The sequence below is a fragment of the Podarcis bocagei genome (assembly GCF_964188305.1).
Source record: "Podarcis bocagei genome assembly, chromosome: 15".
NCBI lineage: Eukaryota > Metazoa > Chordata > Lepidosauria > Squamata > Lacertidae > Podarcis > Podarcis bocagei.
In genome coordinates this window covers 16,678,341-16,699,640 of record NC_138141.1, presented here as the reverse complement: position 1 = coordinate 16,699,640, position 21,300 = coordinate 16,678,341, and the positions used below count along the sequence as shown (strand labels likewise).

The 21,300-nt window shown below is 50.1% G+C and overlaps 2 protein-coding genes across 4 annotated transcripts in view; one reads left to right on the top strand and one right to left on the bottom strand.

Annotated features, from left to right (window-relative positions):
- The window catches only part of SMIM35 (small integral membrane protein 35), a 24,271-nt gene extending 9,992 nt beyond the window's left edge, over positions 1 to 14,279 (top strand). The window contains exons 1-4 of one of the 3 annotated variants that reach the window (XM_081172333.1): positions 5,197 to 5,251; positions 7,269 to 7,385; positions 10,397 to 10,430; positions 11,378 to 14,279. In XM_081172333.1, the coding sequence (XP_081028459.1) occupies positions 5,236 to 5,251; positions 7,269 to 7,385; positions 10,397 to 10,430; positions 11,378 to 11,483 (273 nt within the window). In that variant the 5' untranslated portion in view covers positions 5,197 to 5,235 and the 3' untranslated portion in view covers positions 11,484 to 14,279. Of the gene's footprint in view, positions 1 to 5,196; positions 5,252 to 7,025; positions 7,386 to 10,396; positions 10,431 to 11,377 lie in introns of those variants that run through there. The other 2 variants (XM_081172334.1, XM_081172332.1) reach the window with 2 other exon arrangements.
- IL10RA (interleukin 10 receptor subunit alpha) lies at positions 14,273 to 21,300 on the bottom strand. Its single transcript, XM_081172317.1, has 7 exons — positions 21,211 to 21,300; positions 20,873 to 20,996; positions 20,526 to 20,704; positions 19,286 to 19,446; positions 18,672 to 18,822; positions 17,832 to 17,953; positions 14,273 to 16,315 (listed from the first exon to the last, which is right to left on the bottom strand). The coding sequence occupies exons 1-7, from the start codon at positions 21,260 to 21,262 to the stop codon at positions 15,419 to 15,421; spliced, it is 1,686 nt and encodes a 561-aa protein (XP_081028443.1). The 5' UTR covers positions 21,263 to 21,300; the 3' UTR covers positions 14,273 to 15,418.

Here is a 21,300-nt window from a genome sequence, read left to right as displayed (position 1 = left end):
TCTGCCCGCTGCCTTGGCACCTTCCCAGTGCGCCCTGCCGGCCTGTTAAGTTACCGAAGAACGGGCGGGATCAGGCAGGGCGGAGAGACACCTGGAAAAGACAAGGTGCCGGGCGGCGTCATCCACCACCGCCAGCGGACTGCCTAGGAGGGGGTTGGCGTGGGCACCAGGAGCAAGGGCGAGTCCACGACCTCAACTCCCTCTCTTTGTGCACCCAAATGTAGGGACGCGGGTGGAAGAGCTGCAGGACGCGGCTGTCTCTTGCAAGGAGGCTGTCAGTGCGCCAGACAGACAGCGGGGAACCCGGGAGCCTGGTGGGTCACTCAGGTCAGCAGAAAGGCTGCTCCGTTTGGGCTGCTGCTGCGCTCTCGCCGAGAAGGAAAAACAGCTTGCTGTCAAAACAGAGAAGACCTCTAGGTGCCCCAAGAGCCGATTACTCAGCCAGGTTGACTCAGGTGAAGGAGGCGTAGTTCTTCCTCCAGCGCTATCTCCTCACCTGCCCACAGGCCTCCTCAGCAAGCTCTTCTGAAAGACTGGTCAGAGATGCTAGTCCCTGAGGTGTCCTCAACCCAGCTGGGACTGCATTCAACTCTCAGGGCACAATCCAGAGGTTAGGGGCAGGGGTGGGAGGCATTGGAGCACCCCTTGCTTTCAGGCACAGGCTCAACTGCTCCCATGTGGCTCAACTTGAATAAGATATTGGGGGTGCCCAGGGAAGCCCGACCCCGTGTAACTGATCACATGATGCAGTGCACACACACCATTTGAATGCCAATGACCATCAACTTTTAGGGACGGCCCCCTCAATTTTTTTTTGGGGGGGGGGAGGATGGCAGCCCCATCAGCCCCTAGGAGTTGGCTCCTATGCTGGGACTTGTAGGGAGCTAATCTGGGCTGGGCCATGAAGGGAGTGAGGGAAAGAGTTGTGGTGGATTACTCCCAGTTCCTTGATCCTAATCTCTTGCAGACGGTCTAGGTTTGGGAGGCTACTGAGGTTGTATCCAGAATAGGCGTGGCAGCACATCCATACACCGCCCCCACCCTGCCTTTCCAGCCTTTGCAATGCAAATGATAGTAGACATTGTTCTATCAGTGATTTGAACATTCATACGCATGGAGGCAGGGCAGAAGTGCAGTTCCTGCTTCCTTCTAAATGAAAATTGGGTGTGATCTGTACATTTTTCGCCTGGGCACAGCTGAGGTGAGTCAGGGGCCTTGGATGTTTTGTGCACACAACAAATGTTGTGAAGAGGAAATATGTGCTCTTGTGTACGTGAATCCTGATGTTCCTCTAGACCAAAACACAGCCCTACGTCAGGCCTGCAAGAGTCAGGGATTAAGGCCTGTTTCACAAACAGTGCTTAAATCAGAACTTGTCGTTCCTCTGCCCGTCACTCAGATCTATTATGTATTTGTTTTTATTTCACATATTTATAACCTGCCCTTCACCCTAAAAAAATTATCAATAGTCAAATCAAATGGCAGCTGCAAGATAAGAATACAGCCATCAGAAACAATGGAACCTCTGGTCTAAAAATAGAACAGGAGGTATATCATTTGTCAAACTAAACAGTGACAGGTGGAATTATCAAACAGGGTTATACATGCCTTCCTGACCGGACTCCAAACACAAGCCTGCAGCAGGGTTTGTATCCTAGTTCAAGAGAAGAGAGGAGGAGGGGTCTAGGCTTTGGGCTGCGCTTAAGCGACAGTGCAGTTAATTCATTCTGCCTGAATGCAACAGACTCACATTGTGTCTGGTTTGCAGTGTAACTGAGAACTTTTGACTGGGTCAGACACCACTCAAACGTCCTCCCAACCTTCTGCCAGCCTGTCAATGTGCAGCCACTTGGTGCTGAGCTACCTGAAGGAGCTTTTTAATGGGGGGGGGGAGTCAGTGAGGTTGGAAGACTCCAAGATTCAATAGGTGCAGCTGGAGTGCAGAGACCTTGCCAGTTCCTGTGTTTTTGCTGCCCATCTGAGTCTAAAGGCAAAGCGAATGATGGCGGCTTCCTTGGATGAAGGACTCATGTGAAACTTGGTGGTGAGTTCTTTCCTCTTATTTATCCCAGCAGCCAGGGGACCATGTACGGCACAGTGGTACCTCGGGTTAAGAACTTAATTCGTTCCTGAGGTCCGTTCTTAACCTGAAATTGTTCTTAACCTGAAGCACCACTTTAGCTAATGGGGCCTACCACTGCTGCTGCGCCACTGCTGCGTGATTTCTGTTCTCATCCTGAAGCAAAGTTCTTAAACCGAGGTACTATTTCTGGGTTAGCAGAGTCTGTAACCTGAAGTGTCTGTAACCTGAAGCGTCTGTAACCCGAGGTACCACTGTATACCTAATTTGAGTGTGGGAACCAACTGACTCAACTCCTGCAGCCCTCCATTCTGTGATAAGGACCATGGAAGAGAGAGTCATGCGCCATGACTAACAGCCTTCGGAGGCAAGCAAACTCCACAAGAAGAGCCTTGGGCAGTTTCAGGAGAGGCTGCAGGAATCTAGAGCTGGGCACACACTGGCTGGGCAATCAGATATATTTTCTGAGCTTCTCTGACTCAGAGACAGGCGTGCTTCCGTGCTAGAGCAACTTGTGGTGGTGCAGGCGGAAGACAGAAACTTACAGAAGCATGAAGGTCTCTCACCACCCCCTGCCTTAGTGTATGTGGTGAGGTTGCACAAGCACTGTCCAGGGTGGGAGGCCCCTGAAACTAGAGACGCAGACCTGAACAACTCTTGTGTTTGGTGAGAAGGGCCAGAAAGATTGAAAGTGGTGATTAGCCTCTGGTTCAGAGAGAAGCACCTCAGCTGCTGGGTGATGGGTGCTGGCCTCAATTTGGGTCAGGTTTCACCCATGCTGTTTGGCGTCCTTCTCACCAGCAAGGCCCAGGGAGTTGGAGCTGTGGAGGATTCTCATTGTGTGCCAGAGTTTGCTTAGGAACGGGTTTGTCTAGCAGGACCCTTCCTGCGGGCCCTGCCAGCCTCTGTTAGCTCAGTCCTTGAATGGGCTAAGATTTCATCTAATGAGCAGCAATTCGTCATGCAGGGCTGTTTTCATGGGCAGAGGTGGTGGGGAGGTGTGTGGGAAAGTGCATGCCCCCTCTGGTCCCCAGCTGTACAAACATGGCTTGGAAAAGCCCTTTCCTGGGGTGTAGCTGATGCCAAAAGCTCTGCTGGTTGCATAAATGGAAAGGTTGCAGGACGCTCAATTCTGGCCACTGGGCAGCCAGAGCACATGATTGTGGAGGGGGTTGTGCTTTGGTTCCCTCCCCCAGGCTGGAGTTGACAAGGGAGAAGGGCCAAAGAGACTGGGATAAGGAGGAACTGCCTGCCTAATCCAACCGCAAGCTGAGAGGCCAGAACTCAGTGGCCCATTCCTGTGAGTAGTCAGGCTGGAAAAGATATTTGTCTGGGACCCAGGTGTGGAGGGGGGTTGCTGCCACTCAAAGCTGCAAGTACCAAGCTGTGTGTCCTAAGAAGCATCACATAAGATGGGGCAGACCGTAGCACTGGAGCATGTGAAATTATGGAGGCAGATAGATAAGAGTGACCCCCCATGCATGTACATAGTGTATCTTGTGCCAAATAGATACAGTTTAACCCTACCTCCACATATCCTTGTTAAGTGATAGGTGCCAGATGAAAAGGATCTTATTTCAGGAGGCCTTTGCTCTATGAAGGTTGACCCAATGGTTGTTGGGGTTTTGCCCCCCGATTTTCAGATACGTTCACTTATATTTCAAATTGCATATGCTGTATGTTTTACTCCTTCCTGTAAGTCGCTTTGAGACAAATAGCAAAAAGCAGGGTACAGAAGCCTTAAGGAAATTAAAGAAATAATAGAGGTGGGAGGCCAAAATTTGCGCCTACCCTGTCCTCACATTGCCTTCCTAAAGGTGGCTGCATTGGACTGGAGCTGAGCAGGAGATAAGCAGGCAGACGTTCTTATTTGCTCCTCTCCATATCAGATAAGTGGTTCTGAGCTCCCTCTAGGGTTTTATTGGTGCTGAGGAGCTTTCAGCTGGACTATGCTATTCTTTGGGTATGGTATCTTTTTTTCCAGAGTCTCTCCCCCACCTCATTGCATTTTAATTATAGTGTTTGATGACTCTTGGTTGCTTTGGGTGATTATTATTCTTAGGTGCCAGAAGATTCAGTTGCATGCAACAATGGCCAGGTGATTATTTTTGATGGATGTTTGCAGACATGAGGTTTGCATGGATTATGACTAGGGACCTCCAGATTCCCAGACCCTCCCCGTACCTTTAACCTCTTGAGCTGACCTCTCTGTCTCTTGGATGTTAGACTGATATGTCTTAGGTGGCATCCTGTTTATAGCTTCCTCCTCCCCGCACCTCGCTTGGACCTCAAGATGAGAAGTCAATCCTGAATCGTCCTCTAGAAGAACAAAGGAGCAAGTTGGAAGGGACCATGGGGGTCATCTAGTCCAACCCCTGCAATGCAGGAATCCTTTGCCCAATGTGGGACTCAAACCCACAACCCTGAGATCAAGAGTCTCATGCTCTACCAACTGAGCTATCCTCAGGCATGGGTGCCTTGTTGTTCTCCAGATTAGCTGGCTAGGTTAGAACTAGAAACTTTTATATCCAAGTTATATGCTACAATAAACTACTTTGTTATTTTTCACCAGGCATAGGCAAACTCGGCCCTCCAGATGTTTTGGGACTATAACTCCCATCATCCCTGACCACTGGTCCTGCTAACTAGGGATGATGGGAGCTGTAGTCCCAAAACATCTGGAGGGCTGAGTTTGCCTATGCCTGTTTTTTACACTCTGCAAGCATCTTTCTGTGTGCGATTGCAACCAATAGCGCCTACTCTTTAACCAAGATTACATGCAAAACTCTGCATACGAAAGGGTTCCAATAGGTAACCGACCCAAGTTAATCCCCATGATTTTCTTGTAGCAGAGGGACATCCTAGAGGTTCTGCGGAGGACTGCAGGGCTGGGAGTTGCCACCCCTGGCCACTCTTGGGCCTGACTTGAGGTCCAGCCTCTGTTGGAGCTGGAGCCAGCTGTGATTCTGTCACCCACAAAGTGGGATGTTTGAAGTAGCTTTGCCTGCAACGTGGAACATTCTGCGTCAACATCTAGGGAGTGGCCACAGCTAAGAGGTGAGAGGCATGCAAAGCAGGGGCAGGCAGGCAGGTTGTTGGCTTGGATGACCGGAGGCAGAGCTCCTGTTTGAAGAGCTGGACTGCAGAGGAAAAGGATGGACCCCAACACAGGTAAATTCAGGGGACACCTATCTCCCCTCCAGGCTTCAGGGCTTTTTCTTAAAAGGGGAGGGTATTCTGGGTGCTCCTCTGAGCACTTCCAATGAACATGGGTGCTGCATGAGTTTCACACTGCATAGAGCACAGCACAGCTCATGGAACCAAACTACCTTCACAGGTGTCTGACCCTAAAGGACCAGGGAGGTGGCACCTTCACAATGTGTTTCCCACTGTTGTGACACTTCTCTGAGTGGCCAGAAGTTTTAGGGCAGAGCAACCAGCTGTGTTATGGATAGGGAACAGCACGGGAGATGCATGGTGTTTTTCTAGTTTTGTAATATTTGCTTTATTTAGAAGTATACAAGGAGACCATAGGTGGAGGTAAGCAGCAACAGACTCACAATCCCATATAACCTCCCTAGACAGGGGTAGCTGTGTGTTGGTTGCATGGGAAAAATATAAGTATGAAAGGCTAATTTCTGATAAGGCCCAAGTTTGGGGCATGCAGTCTTTGGTGAGAGATTTAAAATCACAAAATATTTAGCATAGTAAAGTATGGAAATGCAGGCTGCTAGACCTTTAAAATATGCCCCTGTGAGTTCCAAAACTTTGCTCTTCTCCTAACATAGAAAAAGACCACATGTTGGGTAATTTAAAAATGTTTACTTACAAACTCTCCAAAAGTCAGATTCATGTGTTCTTCCATACAGCATTCAGAAAAAGATGTCACGGGCACTAAAACTTGGCTTAGTGGGGAAAGTTCTTAAATCAAAGTTCCTAAATTAAAGTATAGGAGCGCTAGAGAGGCTTGTTCGAGTCATGCAGCTAAGTTGGAGGAAACTGCTTAGCCTCTTCACATGCTGAGTTCATGTGGTAGACTGGGGGAACAAAGACTTGACCTAATCCTTCCCAAGGTGAGCTGAGTCTGGCAGGACAGTTTACTTTATGTACTTAACCCTTTCATACATTAGATGTAAGAATGTTGGTTATATGAGGCAGGTTTTCTGACACTGTGCTCATATGAAGGTCCCCTCCTTTCACCCAATAGATTGAGAGGGAGCAAAGGCAGATTTTGACTTTGCAGATCTCTCTTTATCCGGGGAAAAGCAGGGAAGCTGATGGGAGGCTTTCCCTAATAGCACAAGCCCTAATTCTCAGGAGATTGGATTGTCCTAGCTGGATGATCTAGACCCAAAGCATTCACCCAACACACATGCATAGAGGCAACCTATCTTGGCATGCTGCTGGGGACCTTGCAGAGAGGGCAGGTAAGAACTCTTTTTAGTTATTAAATAAAATTCAAGGCCATCCTGCTACTCCTGGCATGGCCAGCAGGGTGCTCCCTGAAAACACAGTGAGAAGCTGCCACCATCAGCAAGCACCGGGGATAGTGGCATTTCTCTGCTCAAAGTGCCTCAGCCAGTGCTGACAAAAAGTTTGTTTTTCCAGAAAACTTTGTTCTGGCATCCTTTGTTTTCTCCTGCTACAAGGGGTGGGTCTTGGTTGGGGGGAGGGGTTGTTCTGTATGTGCATTTCTAAATCAATCTCTTTTTCAGTGCCACTGGTCTTTTTTAAATAATCCAAAACAATTTTCAACAACTTCAACACAAAACAACATTAAAACACAATAAAACAACGCTGAAATATAACTTTGTGTTTTTAGCTTTAATTAATTTATTTAAAAGTACATTTCAATTGTTTGTTCTTTTTGCAAACTGAACTGGGAATATGATTAAAGGGTAGTATAAAATGCTCGGCATAAATAAATAAATCACGTTCTTTTTTGGGGGGAGGGGGGGAGCCAGGCACTAAGGATGGCATTCAACACTGGTCCTACTGACAATAGACCTGTTGAAGTTAATTGACATAATTAACTTAGGTTTATTGATTTCAATGGGTCAATTCTGAATTAAATACAGCCCTAAGAGCAAGCACCTACAATCACCCATTATCAGCCTTGGGGGATAAGAAGGCTCTTCCATGTCTTCCTTTGACTGGATTCCATCTGTGGGGCTCTTTGTCTTTTCAGAAGGGGAGCCCGTCAGCATTCTTGGCCTCATCCTTGGCGTCAGTCTCTCCCTCTTGATCCTTGGTGTCCTTAGCTATACCATTGCAAAGTGGTACCAGGAAGGACACTGCTGGAACAGTAAGTATGGGGTGTGGTTTGCAGTTGCAGTTTAGTGTAGTGTAGTGAGAGCCCAGGGCTGGATCTGTAGCAGAGGCTGGGGGCTTCCACACAACTGCTGTAGGCATGACGCTTGCCCGTTGCCCTGCCTATATCTGCTCCCCACACATGACCCATGGACCTTCTTTCCCCACAAAAGGCATGAGGACCTTCCAATACAGAGCAAATGGTTCATTTACTGATGGCTGCTAGAGCTACAATTGCCCAGTTTTGGAGAGACTTGGCAGGTGCTCGGGTCACATATCAGTACAACAAAGTACAGGAAACAGCCCTTTTAGAAAAGTTAATGTATAAACTAAGGGGTTCCAGAGGTCAGAGCAAGAAAGACAGTTCACATCAGTATGGTTTGGTTTTATTATGTATGTTAGCAAAGAGGAACATGGTCAAAATTTGCCTCTTGCATATAAATGCATCTGGCTAATACAATAGGTCTTGTGTAATAATATTGTATGGTTCTTCTTGATGTAACAAGGGATGCTTATTCATGATGCCTATTATTATTATTATTATTATTATTATTATTATTTACTGGTACAGGTATGATTTATTTTTATGAGCCAGCTAACGTTCCGTGAGTTTACGGGCGGGTCTACTGTTATATTTTCTAACAGTTACTACTGTATGTTACTTTATCGCTCAGTTGTGATGTAAACTGAAATGTATTAGTTACATAAACACACATAAGCTTTGTGATCTGCATAATAATTTGTTGTCTGCAGTTACACTGTAAAATTCAAATAAAAATTATCCCATTAAAAAGCAACAACATGAAGACTTTCCAGAAGCATTTCCTGCTGGGGCTAGCTTGGAATGACTCAGGTTAATATGTCCACATAGAGGGGTTTACCAATTTGCATACATTTTTCATATGCTGATTTATATGTCTAGATGAAAATTTAGAAATAATTCATAGAATGATAGGTTCATAGAATCATAGAGTTGGAAGGGAGCCTGAGGGTCATCTAGTCCAACCCCCTGCCAAGCAGGAATATGTAGGTGTCCCTCACGGGGATCGAACCAGCAACCTTGGTGTTTTCTGTACCACGCTCTCACCAACTGAGCAATCAGTCTGCCAAAATACAGCCCTTGTCATTGTTGAGCTACCCCTCAACTGGTGAGGAAGGTCTCATGGACAGCAAACTCCAGATGTTTAATGCCACAGATGTGGAACTTGCGTCAACAGAGCACAGAGGTGCCTGAGCTGTTGAAATTCCAGCTCGTCAGGAGTGAAACTTCACAAAGCGGGTCTTATTGGTGCTGACTCATCCTGAGGGGTTTTGCCAGCATGACAGGGTATTTTTGAAAGCCTGACAAGGGGAGGGCAGAGCAGAAGCAGCTGAGGTGAGCAGAGGAAGGGAGATTTCAACAAGATCCCCAGGACTGCGAAGAGTTTCCAGTTATCCCTGTGGGTTTCACTCTGGACAGTCCAAGTGTTAAAATCCACACTTTTAAAAAAACTATAAGGCCACACTGGGGTGGGGTGGGAAAGCGAGGTCAGACTCTGGGTTTCACATGAATTGCCATGAAGAGGCTGCATCCTAATATTTTAATGTTGTATTTTAATCTTGTTTTTTAAATTGTATTTTAATCAACATGTTTTTATTATTGGTTGTTAGCCGCCCTGAGCCTGCTCTTGGTTGGGGAGGGCGAGGTATAAATAAATTTTATTATTATTTTTATTATTTCCCACACAGTCCCTGTATGTGGCAAGTAGCAGCTCAGGATGTGTGTGATTTGGACTAGGAAAACAATGCAGTGGAGAGGAGAGTTAACCAGGGGTCAGCAACTTTTTCCAGCTGTGGGCCGGTCTGCTGTCCCTCAGACCATGTGGTGGGCCGGACTATGTTTTTTTTGTGGGGGGGGGGATGAATGAATTTCTATGCCCACAAATAACCCAGAGATACATTTTAAATAAAAGCACACATTCTATTCATGTAAAAACACCAGACAGGCCCCACAAATAACCCAGAGGTGCATTTTAAATAAAAGGACACATTCTACAAATATAAAAACATGCTGATTCCCGGATCGTTCGTGGGCCAGATTTAGAAGGCGATTGGGCTGCATCCAGCCCCCGGGCCTTAGGTTGCCTATCCCTGGTTAACATACATAATCCTCCTCAACTGGGACAGCCCAGCTTTGAATTATGGCCTCACACAACTACATGTGTTCTTTTAGGAAAGTTTAGGAGCTCTGCTCAGGGATCTCTGCCACCGTCACCTCTTGTGGGACCCTCAAGCCCACTCTATAACTTGTGGGCTCCATGCTTGTGTTTCCAAGAGCTGCTGTCAAAGACCCTCAAAGTGTCCTTATTTTACCGAGAGAGTCCTGGATTTACAGAAGCCATCTCAGTTTCTGAGTTGATCCCAGAATGTCTCGCTTTCCCTTAGGATGCCCCTATTTTCTGTCAGTATCGCCCTTGAGCCAGTGCCACGAACTGGACTCATTCACTTCAGCCCCTGACTGGGCTAGGCGAGCTGGGGTAGCACTTCCAGAGACCACCTTCTGCACAGGAACAGGTCAAAGTGCTGTGGACTCACAGCTTAGAGTTGTGAGCACCGGATTCACTTCCACAAGAAGACAGTCGTTGCACAGCAGAGTATAGCAGAGCATAAACGACTCGGAGAGCAGCTCTGTAGAATATCTTCTTTAGTCTATCTACAACTACAATATACAACTATATACAACTATATACAGAGCTAAATGAGGTCTAAACGAAAATGCTGAACTGCACTGAGTGTCTGCAGCTGCTCTTAGCAGCAACCTTATCTACACACACGATCTCTCTCTAACACTCAGTCTCTCTCTCTCCCCCCACACTTTGATGTGTCTCCTCTCTGGAGAATCAGCAGATTCTTGGATATGGGAGGGGTGAAATCTCCTCATCTTCATGGGAGGAGTGTTAGAGGGTATGCTGTCAGTCTTGCGGCTCCTAACAGTTTCTTGACTCCCTCTTCTTCTTTTTCTTCCAGGGCCTAATTTTGTCTTCAACCTTTACCATATCCGGTATGTAAAGACACACACCTGCATGCCCATCTGGCCATGAAACTCTGCAAGACCCCAAGCTTTTGGCTCACCTTGGATCCTCTGCAGGGTGATGGTCACTATTAACAGAGGGAGGGAGGAGGGACAGGGGCCCCTCAAGCACAGTGAGCTGACTGCACATGCCAGACCACTGCAGCAACTGCTCACAAGAAAAAACCAGGAGAGGGCCAGCAGAGGGCCAAACAAAGTCCTCTGTGGGGCTTAACATATTGCATATTCCTACACCAATTTCTACTGGTTTGATGAATGACTTCCATTTTGGCTTTGTTTCCATCTTTGCCAACTGGAACCAGCATGCTAAAACTCTCATCTCCTGTTCTCTCGTGTGTCTGTGTTTGCCTGTCTAACGGTACTCTAGGACAGGCTTCCTCAACCTTGGCCCTCCAGATGTTTAGAGACTACAATTCCCATCATCCCTGACAACTGGTCCTGCTAGCTAGGGATCATGGGAGTTGTAGGCCCAAAACATCTGGAGGGCCGAGGCCATAGGCGCCGACTCCATGGGGCTTGAGGGGGCCCGAGCCCCCTCAAAAATTCGTTTGGGGGGCTCCGCCCCCCCAATAATCTCCGGCGCCCCTCCAGCAGAGCGCCATCGCCGCCCCTCCCCCAGCCCAAAATGCACAGGGTCGGGCTGCATGCCTCCTGCCCTCCCTCCCGAGCAAAAGCTCCACCCAATTTCCTTCGGAGCTGATTAATAGGCGCAGCACGCTCTCCCCTATTTGCTCACGAGGAGGCGGCGCCACTTTATTTGCATATTCATGAGCTTATTTATTATTCATGAGCTTTCCCGGCCCCCCCCCCCAATATTTTTTATAAGTCCGCGTCCCTGGCCGAGGCTGAGGAAGCCTGCTCTAGGAGAAAATGAGGGAGTGGGCAACTGTCTGTCTGTCTGTCTTTGTCCCCTTTAGCAACCTGAAATCGGTGGAGGTGGAACTGGCCCCTCCCTTCACCATCAGTGGCTCCATGCGTGAAGCAGGAAGTGGCTACGTGCGGTTCCACGACAGAGGCACCTAAGTCTGAGGAGCTGCCAACTCTGAATCTGGTCTCAGTGACTCTCTTTCCCAGCAAGATCTTGGAGCTCAGGCAACTGCTTCTCCAAGAAGTCTCCCAGGAGTCTTGGACCAGCTGGGCAGCAGTAGCCATTGGGCATATGGCTGCTTGGTCGTGGTGTTGCTCCACCCAGACTACCACTGTTGGTGCCATCTTTTCACACCCTGCACAGCTCAAGGGTCTGGGCAATGTGTGTGCGTAAAATGGGAGAGAGTCTTTTCAGCTCTTCCTGGCTTTCTGTGAGAGAGGTTGCAGGACTTTTGACACAGTCCCTAAACAACCACTTATAGGGAGCAGGGCTGGAGGACGTTGGAATCTCTGGGTAGGTCTCAGGAGCTTGTGCAAGCATCCAGATGAAACCAGAAGTTTGCAGAATATCCCTCCGCTCTGTCAGAAGCTGCCAGGCAGCCTCTGGGTTCTGTGCAGCTGCCCCATGTGGAGAGGCACAGAAGTGCAGGTTGCCATGTGTTTAGTGGTAAATGTACTGCCCTAGCTCTGTCTACCCAGGCTGCCCATTGAACCTCCCTGGACAAGGAGAGGGTCGCCGTTTTGCCTTCCTAGGTATTCTCTAGTTCTGACTCCATCCTAGGATTTCCACTTGCTGGCTCCTTGTTTCTGGCTCCTGGTTGCTGTTCATCGCCAGCTTGCTGGACCAACTCTTGGCTCCCAGCCCCTGCCCTCAGGAAAAATGGGCCCCTGACTTGGAAGACGCCAAGCTGGTTGCCTCTCAGTGCTAAAAAGTTTCCTTCTTTGGGAAAAAGTTCTTTGCTGCTTTGGTCAGCCTTCATCTCACCCCATTCAATGCTCAAAAACAGGACACTCTCCCCTTCTGCGAAGTGTATGAATGGCATGAATTGGAGTTGCCACTTGCAGGGATCTGACTCCTTTCTACCCCAGATGGTGGAACCTACCAAGAAGTCCCTCTGCACCCACGCTTGGCATTGCCCCATTGACCAGGTAGTAGCTCCATGTCACATTGCACTGAGGCCCCATGATTCATGGTTTGGCCGGTCACCAGGGCAGACTAGAGAAAACTCTATGAAGTGTCCTTGGGGCGATGGCAGGCTGTGGTTTGGTGGCTTTGCTTTTTCAAGGCCTCGGTTTAGCTCCTGGCATCTCCCATTAATCCGTGCCTTGGATTGAAGAGCTGAGAAAGACCCTCCACCCATAGAAGCTTGGGGAGCTTCTCCTGGGAAGAAACAATAGTGCTGGGCATTATTTATAGAGCTGGGGGTTTGCAAGAAAATGCCTGCTTGTACCTTCATTGTTTTACTCAAAGAGCCACCCTAGGAAAAATTCAACAGCTCCACCAAAAAAGCACAACTCCTGAGGCCCAAAGACTTGCATCTTGCTCTGCAGCTGCCTAGTGACCACTTCCTGAAACCTCCTTTGCATAACATGCAAACAGACTTCCTCCAACCGTCACACTGTGTGATAATTTGGGGAATGCACAAGGCTGTGGAATTTCTTCTTGGTCATTTGTGAAGCAGCTCCCTGTTTAGAGGAAGTCCAGAACCTCTGAAGGAGAGCTTCAATGTTGTGTGGGCGGAATTTTCCAAGAAATTGTATCTGAAGGTTTTCCAGGCTTTCCAGAGAAACTATCTGTCTTGCACAGCTCAGCTCCAGTCTGCTCCTCTGGGGAGCTAAGAAACCACAGACCCATGAGGAGGTGAAGCTACTGCAATTCCTTTCACTTCCTTGTGCCCCCTAAAACTTTTCTGTTTAAGGAAGTCTCCTCAGACATCTAAAAGTTCATGTGTCTTTTAATCTGTAATTTTAGCTTAACGGCTGCTTTTAATTATATTTTGGACTTTGTAAAAGAACTTGAACTTTTACTGACAATTTACTGTATCTTTTACATTTTTTGTAAACTGCTTAGAGGCTTCACTTACAGTTAAGCAGCATACAAATTTTGTCAAATTAAAAAAATCAAATGCACAAATTATTTATAGTGGTGCAAAGCGGAGTATGAGAACATAGCTAGGCTTTGAAAACGATTGCCTGCTATTGCTGTTAATAGTCTTGCTTGCCAAATACAGCTGTGTCTTATTCTTTAGGGGTGGATTAAGTTTAGAGCCAGCTGCAAAGCACAAATCCCCTGTGGCTCTCTGCCCATGCTAGGGGAGGAGTTTCACCTCCTCGTTGCATCAAAACAAACCCAAGGCTGCCCTTGTGGATTTGGCTCATAGGATGGTTGGCAGGTACAGCTGCAAGTGGCCGTGGGCTGGACTGTGCCACTTCAGAGGGCAGAGGGGTGCTCAACAGTTTGAAATGTTCCCCTAAGTTTAAAAGTTCCTAGCAATAGAAAAGAAGGTGCCATCGCTAGGGCTGGGACAGACCTATTCTTCCAAATGTGCTGCCCACACCCGCTGCAGTCTGAAGTGGTCTGGTGCAGTCATTCTGATGTACATGCAGAGCATCACCTGATCTTTCCACTTGGGGGCAAAAGCTTGCATTTGCAAATGTACCTAAAGGGAGGGTACATTTAGCTACAACTCAGGACATTAGTGTGCTTGCAGTCCACTTGACATCAGTAGGAAAAGGAACCGTCACCAGCTCTGGGAGCTGTGAAGTGCACAGAGCAAGACCATTCGCCAGACCAGGAGCCTCTGCATCTGACCAGCACCTGCCAGGTGAGCAGTTCTGCACAAATGCAAGTACCTGGTCCTTGGGTGCTTCACGGAGGGTTTTCATCCCAAAGCAACGCTTCAAAGTGGCATGGCATTTTAAATAAATAAACACACTGAAATGCATTGATTTTTTTAAAAAAACCTTGTATGCTCCAAATAGATTTACAAAATAAATAAAATAAATAAAGTCAGTTTGTACAAAATATTTTGAACATTTAGTGACCTCCCTATAATCGTTATAATCCTGAAAGAAGCTCACTGAATCCTCTTCCTAAGGAAATGTAGGGCTGGCAAGGTGAGCTTGGGCATGGAAGCCAGTGCCCAGCTGAACAAATATATTTCTTAGCACCCTTCACATCAGTGGCCAAGGCAGGGCATCCTTGGCTGGCCCTGGCATTGCAAAGGGGGCTGAGTCTGGGCTAGTGCAAGTTCCCTCACTAAGGAGGAGGCAAGTCCATCTTCTGAATCGTCTGGAAGGGCCCTTTGCTGCTGCCAAAGGCAGATCCAACTGCTTCCTTCGTCTCTGAGCACCTCTGGCTGACATCAGAGGCTGAAACTGGGCTTTCTGGGCTCAAGGCTTCTCACTGCTGTACAGAGACGGGGAGGGGGTGGCAGGTTGGCTCAGGGCCAGCAAAGGGACCTCCACTTCAGAAAGGCACAGGTCAGTCCTGCTGAGTCTGTGTCTATTGCCTGTGATGGGGTCACCATCCTTTCTGTCTCCAAAGCGAAATGCGAGGGTAATGATGTCTGCCCCAAAATGAATGGTAGGCAGCTGAGGAATCTCTGCGCTCTTTGTAGGAAAGGACACACACACACACACACACACACACTCATCCTGAAGACACTGCAGCTGTTGCCAGCAACAAGCTACCAGTGCTCAGTGTTGCAGAGACAACCCCAATGATGTGTGAAGTGTCCTCTCCTTCCACCGCCCACAGCTACCTTCCTCTAGTTGCTGCAGACCTTTTCAGGCAGACATGCACCACTGCCTTGACCTCCCTTCTTGCATTCGGGTCCCAGAGCTTCTCAGAAACATCTGGCATCAGCAGCCTCCTTCCTGCTGCATGTTTTATGCCTGTGACTAGAATAAAACATGCTGGTTTACACGTATGGGTTTTGGGGACAGAGGAAAAGTGTATCACGGGGAAGGGATGTCAGAACTAGAGTTCTATCTGCCCAACAGAAAGGGACTGTCAGGAGGGTGTCCCCCCCCCCCCCGCCGATCCTGTCCCTTCCACCCTGCAGCCCCCACCTCTCTGTGTGGCTCCATTAGAGCTGTGCTATCTCCCACTGACTCAGCTTATTGGGGGGCAGTCCTTGCACCCAGTATTGTGGGAGGGTCGGGACACCGAGGCTCAGCTGTGGAACAGAGTTCACTTGTGGGGAGATGTGTGAAGAGGGGTTCACCAGCTCTTGCTTAAAGAAGCCCAATGCCAAGAGGGTCTTGGGGAATTCAAGGGGCAATCCCAGCTGCTCCAGGGGGATGCTGGCAGGGTAGGGCTCTTTCTGTTGCTCTGTTCTGCCAAGAAAGTCATTGGTAAGAGTCCCGTCCCTCGCAAGGCCAGAGGGAGCACAGACGGAGGCCTGTTTCAAGTACCCAGTAGCCAAGACGGGCTCCAAAGGGGTCATCTCCTCTGTGCTGAGGGGAGGCTGGGAGCAGCCCGATAGCTCTGAAGGTGTCCCTGACTGGTTCTGATACCCAGAAAATATCTGGGCCTTGGGTGGGTCCTCAGCTTCTGGAGCCACCTGCTCTGCCCCACTGGAAGAAGAGGGAGCCTCCAGCAAGAGCTGCTCCTCCCTGCTGAGGCCACCCATCTCGCCCTCTTGGGTGCCTCCCTCTTCACTGCTTCCCAGAGACAGCCTCCCCAGGCTGCCAGAAGGATCCTGCAGGCAGATGCCACTGTCTGTGCTGCAGCCGCTGCTGTCCATCAGGTCCCTGAGCACTGCACCCTGTGTTAGCAGCGTCGGCAGCCAGAAACAACCTCCCAGTGGTGCTGGTGCTGCTCCCATTCCACACTTTGTGCTGTCAGGATGGACAGGGTCCTTCGGCCCCACGGAGGAGAGCGGCTGGACGGCATCCACCTCTAAGCACGATACCAAGTCTTGCATCCCGAGCGGAGGCATCTCCTTTGGCACCCAGTGCAGACTGTGCTTTACGGGAGATTTCTGGGAGGCAGAAAGAAAAGATTTCAGTTGCGGCTTTCTGGCTTCTGTACACTTCTGCCAACCAGGTGCTGGTCACAGCTGGAAGGGCCTTTCAGAAACCAAAGCCTGTATCTGAGACTCCGCTCAATATTCCTTCCTCTTTGCCAGGTTGGAGGGGCAGGGAGTCCTCCTCACTCACTCACCTGCCAGTCTTGAGCAGCCCAGGCCTGGTGCCAGGCACTAAGTGGGGAGCGGGCAGCACCCCATGAATCCAATGCTAAGGATCCTGCTGAGCCCCTTCCCCCAGCCACACGTCAATACCTGATGAAGGACCCCTGGGACTGTCAGAAGAGGAGGTGGAATTACCCCATCGACCAGTAGGAATGCCAAGAACTTTGGGTCCAGGTCAAAGATTGCTGGCACCATCTACAGACCCAGTTGTTGGTAAGCAATTCCTGAGAATCCTTCACTGGCAACAGCTGTGGTTAGGGCGATGTTTAGGAGGCTGGAGTATGTAAGGCGTCCCTCTGGACCCTCCCAGTTGCTGGAAACAAGGCAGGTCTCTGCTATTTCACTGCTCTGCCTAGCTGCACCTTCTGCAGTATTGACCTTGGACTGTGTCCTGTCCTTGCTTCTGGAGCACGTGTTGGACCTAGACTGATTCTCTGTGCTTGACTTGGACTTGTTGAGGCTACCTTGCACCCTTGGGAAAGTGTGTTGAGAAAAGTCTTTCCCTTCCTTGGACTGAGACCCTCACCCCTGAGGGCACCCCTGGAACATGACACTTTGTTGCCTGAAGCAAAGGACAGGGAGCCTCCCCCCTTCCAGTTATCTAAGCTGACTGGGTTGTCAGTTGAATCCAAGTAAAAAAAAACGAGAGGATGCCAGCCCCTGCCCCAGTTGCAGCTGAAGACAGGAAGGTAGCTTGGGGGAGGGGCAGCAGACAGGCCTGGCTTGTGGAGCACACCAGAGTATCCTCTAAGACCTCACAGCTGATGCCCACTCCACCCCCTGCCACCCTTTGCCTAATGATAGAACCAGCTTCTTGCTCGATAAGGAACTGAATCCACCCAGGGGAAGTAAAGAATCTGGTGGTAGAGAGGCAGCTGTTGTGGGCCTGGAAGATGTGGGTTTGAGTCCCACCCCCCAGTCGTGCACTCAGCGTGGATAGGTCAGTATCTCTCAGCCTCAATCCCTATCTGCAATATAGGAATATTAGCAACTTATTTTCTATGGCTTTGCCCTACATAAACCTGGTTTTCTTTTATAAGCACTCCCTGAAAGACAGCTAGGTGCTCTGAGTAAATAGGTGGGGAGGTGCAGAAGGGACCCTGAATGTGCGGGGTAAGTCCTACGCAGTTGATGAGCTGCTCATCCCCCTCTGGGTTGCCTTCTACAGAAGTGCAGGCAGCGACTCTCTCTTCAAGACTTTTCCATGGCCACAGAAGCACCCCTGGGATTCAGTTTCCTATTTTGCCTGTACAGTTGGACTACCCATAGGGAGAGAGGGCTCTGAACCTCCCTGTGAAGCACTTACCAGTAAGAGAGGTGCCTCTTTGGGTTTCCTCACATAGGCACAGGCTGCTCCCAGTCCCAGGCCACAGAGGACGATCACCGTCAGGAGGGCCAAGCTGGAGATGAGGATGGATCTTACATGGTCTGCAGAGAAGAGAGCAGCGGCCCCTGATTATTCAACCGGAAGGCCTGATGGGGGAGTTCTACAGGCATCTGCAGGAGATTGCTAAGTGCACTGTAGAGACAGGACTACCTGGAGAATCAACTGTGGGACCTGAGTCTGTGTCCCCTCCATTCCTCTCTGTGTGCACTGGCTCTCTTGCCTCCCTCCCCCTGCCCCCCGCAATGAACCAAGCCTCCTTGAGGAGGTGAAGGAAGGGACTGGCGCAGCTAGGTTCCTTACATGAGAATGTGTGCAGATGCAAATGTGTCAGAGACACATGCTACGGAGAGAAAGAAAGGGTTGTAGCTTAAGAGCTCAGTTGGTAGAGCATGAGACTCTCAATCTCAGGATCATGGGTTTGAGCCCCATGCGTTGCATTGCAGGGGGTTGGACTAGATGGCCCTCGTGGTCCCTTCCAACTCTACAATGTTATGATCCTATGAACAGCAACCCCGTGGATTAGCTACCTAGGAGATGCTTCCAGTGTCTCCTGCTGTTGACTCTTCGCCAAGCATTTAACTGGGCTGCTTTATTGGGCCCAGCTTGCCTTTGCAATCCCCTCCAGTGGATCTCTCTTCTTCCCCGCCCCCCCCATTCTCTTTTTGGTACCTGTTGATCTCCATCCTCTCTCTCTCACTCTGCCACACAGAAGAACAGTAAGGGGGGGGGGGCTGAGGAGGAAGGGGTCTGGAGCCTCACCTTCCTCAGTGGGTATTGAGATACACTGCTCCTCTGTCCTCTTGCCAGGACTTGCCTGGGAGACCACCCGTGGCTCCACACTGATGCAGTAGCGCTCTCCCCATGACAGCGATGAGAGGTTAAACTCCAGGTTGGTCTTAACATACTCAAACTGCAGAAAACAATGTGAGAGTTGTCAGTCCAGCTCAGTCCAACTCCAGCCAGAGTTCACCAGGTTGGCCAATGATATCCGGCTCTAGCCAAGTCCCAGTCAGTGCCAAGGGTGTCTCCTCTGCCCCCTGGCATCCTCAAAGAGGCCAGCCCTCCCTATGCCAAAGGGACTGGCCCTGGCCCTTCTCTTCTTTGTGGGAAGCACCTGGAACCTTCAGCAACTGCCTCCCTCCCTAGTATACCACCAGAGGGCTTCCTCTGGGAACAGAAGGGGCCACCTAGGACAGGTTCCCTGCCAGAGTGTGCAATGCCCATCCAGAGAGAGCGCCCCCAGTGGCCAGCAGAGCAGAAGGAGGGACGGCAAAGTGGGTGCTGTAGCTGGGTGCTCTCCCACCCCCACCACAGGCAGACCTTCCCCCTGAACTCTTCCAGTCAGGGTGCCCTGCCATCAACCACAGCCTTACCTGGATATTGTCAGACACCTTCCGGATATGGACATGGTATTCCTTCCACTGGTAGAGGTCCTCATAGGTTATATTGTGCCACCTGCTTGTGGGAGGTTGCAGCTTGACTTGGATCACGTTGTGGGAAAGTGAGAGGCTCACTCCTGCCAGTCGAGGAGTTGCTGGGAAAATGAAACAACCACAAAGACTTAATGGGAATTTCTGCTGGGGGAATTTTAAAAACTGCCTGAGTGTGATGTTCCAAGGTTAGGAAAATACTGTTGTTCTAAATTGGGGAATTTGCCCTCTACCCTTCTCACGACTATTTGTTCACATCTATTGAGCAAGGGAGGTGTGGGTGACAGTCACCCCTTGACAAAGCCTGGACCCAGATCCTGTAAAACAAAGAAGCTGGAAAAACCCTTCAGCCATGCTGGTGAAGAGTTGTTCCCATCCCAAACTCCAATGGCCTTTCATGTTTCCTGGGGTGCGCGGACACCGATGATGCTTGCAATTTTTTAAACAGGCCTGACTTATAATGTTGCGGTTCCGCTTGCTCAGCTCTGCATTATTATTATTGTGCTGCTGGGATTTGTTAAATAGATTTGGATATTTATTAATTTAGTCATTAAAAATAGATATTTCTTTGCAGCTAGGAAAACAAACAACACAAAATAACAAACCAAGAACAGACAGTAAGGTCACAAATTGTATTAACTATGCATGATTGCAGTGATGGCATCTTCAAGTCTTACTAATTTCGTGATTTGAATGTACATTGAAGTTTCTTTTTAGGGATTATGTTTGTTTTATTCCGCTTCTTGTCACAGTCTGTTAGTCACTTTGGAGAAATAGGCTAAGCAGCAATTTTCAACATAAACACAATAGGACACAGACCAGGGAGCTGGGGGGGCAGAGGGCTCTGGGAGGCGGCCACCCACCCAGGATTGCAACGTTAGAAAGCTGCCTTTATGGGTCCATCTAACTCAGCCTTGCCTACACTGACTGGCAGCGGCTCTCTAGGCAGGAGATTCCCTGCCGCCCCTGCTCGGAGATGCCAGTGGAGATTGGGACCTTCTGCACGCACAGCAGGCTCTCCACCTTCGATCCAAAGCCCTTTCCTCGCTGCTGTCGCGCGCATCTCCTTGCCCGACGGCGGGGCTGGTCAAGCGCACCAGTTCCCGATCCGGATTCTCTGGCGCGGTTCACCCACAACTGCCGGTTTCCCAGGGGTGGGGTGGGGTCTATCTGCGGCGGCTACCTGTCTTGGGATCGAAGCGATTCGTCTGGGTCCAGTTGGAAACGCGCGTCCCGGTCACCGTCCGGACTCTGGCGTAGTAGAACTTCGAGGGCTCCCGCGTCTCGTAGGAGAGGTCGCAGGAGTGGCTCCGGACGCGCGTGCAGTTCAGCGCTGGGTTCCAGCCGCCGACCTTGCCGTATCTGCAAGAGAGGACCGGGCAAAGCGGGTGAGGAGAGAGGAGGAGGCTGGGGTGGTGGTGGTGGGGTTGCCTTGGATGTCGACAGAGACCCTTCCACACTTAAGACGGCCGGTGCAGATGCCCCACCAAGACCCCTAGTGCCTCCCGCGACGGCCCTTTCCCTTCTTACCGCATGTACTGGACGTCGTACAGGAAGAGCCCGTGTCCGGTGCTCGGTGGCTCCCAGCGCAGCTCGTGCTGAAAGGTCTCGGCCACGAATCTCACGCGCTCGGGCGGGGCTGGGATCTTCCCTCCTGCAAAGGCAGCGGTTACCGACGGATTGTCCTCGGTTAGCTAGGCACCGCGGTGAGCCCAAGAGGGACCAAGCCAGGGCTCCGGGCGGGCCAGGGCACGGAGAGACCCACACTTGGCACCCTCAGAAGGCAAGGAGAGCCCCGCGGCTGGATCAGAAAGCCAAGCCCCACGCCCCGTCAGGTCCCGCGACCCTCTCCTGCCCGGGATCCTCACCGTGTCCCCGAAGGCAGCGCAGGAGGAGCAGCAGAAGCGCCGCCAAGAGCATTGCCCCGTCCCTCCAGTCCAGGCGGCTGCGGGCCAGCG

Excerpts from the sequence above, each read along its gene's own strand:
- IL10RA (XM_081172317.1), bottom strand. The coding sequence starts at position 21,262 with ATGCTCTTGGCGGCGCTTCTGCTGCTCCTCCTGCGCTGCCTTCGGGGA. Across the intron at positions 17,954-18,671 it reads CTCAATACCCACTGAGGAAG|ACCATGTAAGATCCATCCTC; the intron begins GTGAGGCTCCAG and ends TCTTCTCTGCAG. Across the intron at positions 16,316-17,831 it reads AAGAGGCACCTCTCTTACTG|AAATCTCCCGTAAAGCACAG; the intron begins GTAAGTGCTTCA and ends TCTGCCTCCCAG.